This window comes from Rhododendron vialii, chromosome 2a (assembly GCF_030253575.1).
Source record: "Rhododendron vialii isolate Sample 1 chromosome 2a, ASM3025357v1".
NCBI classification, from domain to species: Eukaryota; Viridiplantae; Streptophyta; class Magnoliopsida; order Ericales; family Ericaceae; genus Rhododendron; species Rhododendron vialii.
In genome coordinates this window covers 45,910,804-45,916,539 of record NC_080558.1, presented here as the reverse complement: position 1 = coordinate 45,916,539, position 5,736 = coordinate 45,910,804, and the positions used below count along the sequence as shown (strand labels likewise).

Genomic DNA, 5,736 nt, shown 5'->3' with positions numbered 1-5,736 from the left:
TTGGGAACATAAATCCCACAAATTTATGTTAATAAAACCCTGTTCAACAAGCATCATTCTAGCCATACAAGTAACCCCGTAAAGCAAATGCAGTGCATCAATTCAGTTTCGTCTCCTTTAATGCATTTCATTTAACCCAATTCGTTGATCAGTTGCTCATAACATCCAAACAATACCATAGTTCTCTAAAATTTTGATATTGCTGAATAGGGAATCGGATATGAAAGCCCAACTGTTATCCAATGTAGCTCCATGTAAGACTTAGATACAGCCCCCCAACTGCCAAAAAAAAAGAAAAAGATGAACAAATCAGTCAACATATGTCAGACAAATACCCGAGAAAAGAAAAATACTTCTTGAAGTTTTATTTCATCTACGATTCTTTAGTAACGTTCCATTAAAAGTTGCTCCTGTAGAGAGAAGAATCTACGATAGTTCCACTATAGGTGGTGATGTATTAGCCCCTTAAAATACACTTCGTACACAAGTTTCTGTTGTCGTTTAGAGAACAAACAAAATGGATGCAAGAACCAGAAGATAAGAACTCCAACATAAAGAAAGAAAAGGAAATGGCAAACACTTTCATTAGATTAATTGAATATACAACCATGACCCAACAGACCCCAAATAAGTGGTATACTTAATTAGTACAAAAGAAGCACTTGAGGAGATTTTAACAATGAAGGTAACTAATTCACTACTGAATGGTGCTATATAAAAATGGGGTCAGTAACATCACATGTTGTCCAACTATTACTTTTTCCTTCGATGCAACATTGGTGTACTTAGAAACTCAAGCACATGATTATGCTATGCTTGCAAGACAAAGGCAAGGTTATGCTGTTAAAAGTTTGAATTTCCAGTGTAACATATCAAGTAAGTCTTACATACCAATACAGCTTCAATCTCTTCTTGCGAGACTGGGGTTCTTTTGGGTTGCATGGAAGCTTTTCCTCCCACAGTCATGTTAGATGGGGCAGACTTCATGAACAAAGTGTTTGTAGCATTGCCAGCAGTGGAAGCATCCTGAGGATGCGGGGTTGAACCTGTAGAATAGTTACAGGAGTACTTTAGCTAGCATTACGACTTAGACATATGCACCCAAGCATGTGTGAGCACATATCATGAAAGTGTAAGTGGGAAGACATTGATCAATTTGATGCATGGAGTTCATGTCACAAACTTCCCCTTCCAACTAAATAGGTCCTTTAAGCACCGTGTTTGAAGAACACCCACCACCCTACATAAAACTAGGAACAATTTTGGTCTTGTGCTCAGCCCCTCCTAGCGCTAACAAAAACTTGTTATCAAAGGACCATAGTAATTTCCTTTTCAATAGCACATATCTAAGCTACAATAGTGCAACCACCTGTCAGTTAAGCATTGTCTTGTCGAACACAAACCAAAAACAAAAAAACTATGAACAAGTAAAATGGATATTTCAGTGAGAGAAAAAAAAGACAAGTATCAGGTGTCGAAAAATCACCATCGCCTCATATGGTATTTTCTTAAACTAGCTAAAATGAAGCCATACAAAGTTCAAAAACGATGGCATGAGTTGATTAGAGAGAGTGAAGCATAACAAATTTTCAACTGCTAAAGTATAACCAAACTATGGGACAAAGCCCACATGCTGAGAATAAAAATCATCAAAACTAACAAGCCTACAAAGGGATTGATTTAAAACTTAAGTTAGGTCCTTGAATTCCCCTGGTATAGGTTAGCAACCCCATTTAACAAACACTTAATTGAGTTGAACTTGGACTCCTATTTGGAGTTGTTTTAGCTTAGCATTAGTGAGTCATTTATGCTACTATTTTTTTTTTAACCCCCTTAGAGTTGAATGTTGGGCAAGTAAGTAAAAGGTTCAACCTAGTCGAAGTTAGAAAGGCACAAGCGAAAATACTTGGGTGATGGGTTCACAATCAACATCTTAGTCAAACTCTTCGGTAATTGGTGAAGTCAATGTCAAAGCTTTGATTGCAGCCACAACAGATGCTTCCTAGTCCTAGGTATTAAAATGTGGCTGACCATGAAATGAATTGGCATTGATACACAGCGCACCAATTGGAAGGCTACAGTGAAAGGTGTTCTCATGAATTGTAGGTTATTTTGAGTGATGGTGGTGGTAGAACCCCATGACAACACAGTTCACTGCGCACTGACAGTAGCCAAAGCCGGGCTTGAACATATGCTCGGGTCATCGGTTATGTGCGTTGTGGGACTAAAGGATTCATTTGATTGCTTAGAGTAAAGCAGTTCGCCAGTGCCTTGCTCAACAGGTTGAGTGAGCTTTGGACAGTGTCAACTGAGAACTAAAGTGTGCTCGTTGAAGCAAGTTGTGTATGCTACATAGTTGTTAAGGGCGAGAGGCGCACCGAGGTGCAGATATCTGTTGGGGGCATAGGTGAGAGGCGCAAGGCAAGGCGCACCTTGGCGAAAAAAATAGCTATATAGCCTAATAGTTAAAAAAAAAAAAAAAAAAACAAGTGTACTGTTTCTGAAAACATTAAAAAAAAAAAAAAAGTTTTTTCGTTTTCAAATGTATTATAATATTATGTGCAGATAAATATGTACACACTAACAGACACGCACATATGTAAAGTATTTCTGAAAACATAAAAAAAGCTACAGGGTAATATCTGTCGACTATATAAGTGAATATGCAGAGAGAGAAGATCAACAGATGATCAAGAGAGAAGAGACGAGAGGAGATCAGGAGAGGAGACGGAAGATCAACCGATGATCGAGATGATACCTGTACTATTTCAGTTTCTGGTGATCGAGAGAGTAGAGATTTATGAACGACGAAAGTCAAGGCTGAAGGAGTGAAGGTAATATGTTTAACCTATCTTTGATTCTATGGTTGTGCTCAGACGCGCGCCTTTCTCACCTAGGCGCGCCTTGGCTGAGCTTCATTGAAGGCGCCTCGCCTGCGCTCAGTCAAGGCGCTAACCCTGCACCTTGATGCGCCTCAAGGCGCGCCATTGACAACTATGGTAAGGACGAAGATCTATAGATATGTTTGGGAAACATATCTATAGATATGCTTGGGAAACATACCCAGTGGAAGGTGTGCCTTTCAGTTTCACTGTGCACTAACAGTAACCTAACTGCACCATTTTCTCTCCCCTAAGGTGGGAAACATATCTAGAGTGGCACAGGTGACATAATCCTTTGACGACTCGTGATATATTTCATAAATCTATTGAACATGCCAACATGGTGCTTGATTTGTCATCTCCAAGGCTCAATCAACTACTACCCATAGAGTTGAAGACTGTTAGCCGATCTAAAGGAAAGAGAAAATTCTTAAGAGTAGATTTCAGGAGGCGTAGGTCACGTTCGTGAATTTGGGGGTCTCAAGCACAATTCAGGGGAATATACGTGGATTCAAAAAGAGCAACTTAGGTCCAGGTTTTGGAATACAAGGGTGGTGTGTGAGTAGCGATTTGTACGGTAAAGTCAAAATAATGCTTTACAGTGGTTTTTCATCTGTCGGGGTTCTCCACATGAAAATGAATTATCTCCCTCTGTTGCATGATTACTTGGTCTATTTGTAAGCAATTACTGTGGATTCACTTTCATTTTGTTGAATAGGGATTAATCTAGCTTCAATTGATTAATTTGGTAATTTAATAGAGAACTGGTTGCCGATTAGTCAATTTGACATTGCAAATTCATAGCAGAAAAGTAAAACCATGAGAGCAATAGTTTTTCACTCCTCTTCTTCTGTTGCTTCATCCTCATCTTACCCAGTCCCCGTGACTAGTCAAACCACTGTCCTATTCCATTTTTTTTTCGGGGTAACTAATGTTCAGTTCCCTTCTGATAACGTTACGGTCCCTAATTGAACAAAAACTAGCTTCATTTTCTCAGCAAAATATATTCATGGTTCTAACTGAATATAACTTATTTTAAAACTCTAGGACAGCTTATGCGCGCTTCAACTAATTGTGGGGACAAATCACACTGTCCACTCGTGGGGGCCAGATACTAAAATGGATCACATAAATCTCCGGACAATTCCATAAAACCTGTGGGCTATATAGCCATAGAGATGAATCGTCGTTTACAGTGGGGCATTATACAGACACAAAACTTGTTTAACAAAGAAACGAACAAGGAATAATCGCATTAGGAGCTCAATATATGAATCGAATGACCAATCAAAATGCAGACAAATACTTATGCGGGCATATGAATGGAAACAGTATGCGTATACGTGAGGAGGAAAGGAAGGGAAAAAAACCCGAGGGTTTTGGATGCCTCTGAGGGAACTTGATGCGGGGTATTCTCTTCATCGCCTGCGCTGCACCCATCTCTCTCTCTCTCTAGATCTCTCGAGCAGCTCAATTGGATCGCGTGCGAAATAACGAGGAAGAAAGGGCCTTCTTATTGATTGCTCAGGGCAATTTGGGCTGGACGAGTCGTGCCGAATTTTGATGTGTTCGAACCCGTTCCAACTAGTCTAGCTCAAGCTCGAAGGCTAGTCGAAGCCAAATAATCGAGCTTGAGTTTGCCTCATGTAGTATTGAGATGTTTTAGCGCAGTTAATTTACTGAACAAGTTAAGATGCAAGCCGAGTTACAATTAATTCGCGCTCAGCTCGTTTACTAAACGTAATTAAAATTTGAGCTCGATTCGTTTACTTAACGAGTCGAGTCATTCGAGTCTCGAACTGCTCGCAAACAAGGAGAAAACTAAACCCACAAAAAGATAGTAGTAAAAAATAAGAAGAAAGAGGAAAAAAAAAAGGGAAATGATAATGCCAAAATCGTTTTTGTTGGTGTCAAAATTATTTTTGTTGGTGTCAAAACTTTAGTGCACAAGAGACTTGTATTATTTGTAATGTACAAGACATTTCTATGTACTGAAATTTTGGCACTAATAAAAAACGGTTTTGACATTATCACTATCCAAAAAATATACTCCACTTTTCCCCCACAGTCTTGGAACTATACTTTGGGCCGAGCTTGCTTAAACAATTAAACTCTTAAGCCTGCCTGAATTAGCCCAAGTTGGCGTTCACCATGAATTCATCATCTGTATTTGGGCCTGTGATTGTCATTCAGTGGGCGTTGTCCAAGTTAAATGTAGAAGATGAGGATCAAGGCCGAAAAGTCATGCATTGGACGTTACATCACAAGTCGTGCTACGGTCAAATGCATCTAATGTTCAGGCCTACTGTATTCGGCTTATTAATCCGATAGATTTTTCTTTTCGTCGACGGTCATGAGTGTCGGGACTTGTTTACGTGCATCTCATTTAATTCTCTCTCCAGTCCAATCAAGCCATTCATGTCTGTACATTCACAAGAAATTAATTCCTTGCAGCCTGACCTCGATAACCAAACCCTGATCAATTGTATGGGGAGCAAACCCACCAACTAACACCAATTGGGACCAGCTCAGTTGACCAGGACTCTTGTACATCACTAGGAGATCAGGAGTTTGAATCTCTCTACCTGCATGTGGGACTGTGAGTGTTCTTCCCTTTGAGAGGTTTTTGCTTTCTTTATTTGTTTCTACCCTATAATGGGCTTATTTATTGTATTCGTTGAGTTGTTGGGGTTGGTTGTTTCGTGGACTTTCATAATTGATGTAGTGTTCCGAATTTATACTATGTACTTCATATATGATGAAAGTGATCTTTTCTATCGATTGACAAAAAATAAAGACTCACCAACTAACCGAACGAACCATTGGGGCTATTAATCCGATTGATGGAGATAAG

At 39.4% G+C, this 5,736-nt stretch overlaps 1 protein-coding gene across 1 annotated transcript; it reads right to left on the bottom strand.

The window, feature by feature from the left end:
* Positions 1-4,525, bottom strand: LOC131317905 (uncharacterized). The gene is made up of 3 exons (XM_058347589.1): positions 4,253-4,525; positions 892-1,046; positions 1-279 (listed from the first exon to the last, which is right to left on the bottom strand). Exons 1-3 carry the CDS (start codon positions 4,320-4,322, stop codon positions 262-264), a joined length of 243 nt encoding a protein of 80 aa, XP_058203572.1. The 5' UTR covers positions 4,323-4,525; the 3' UTR covers positions 1-261.
* Positions 4,526-5,736: the final 1,211 nt, after the last annotated feature.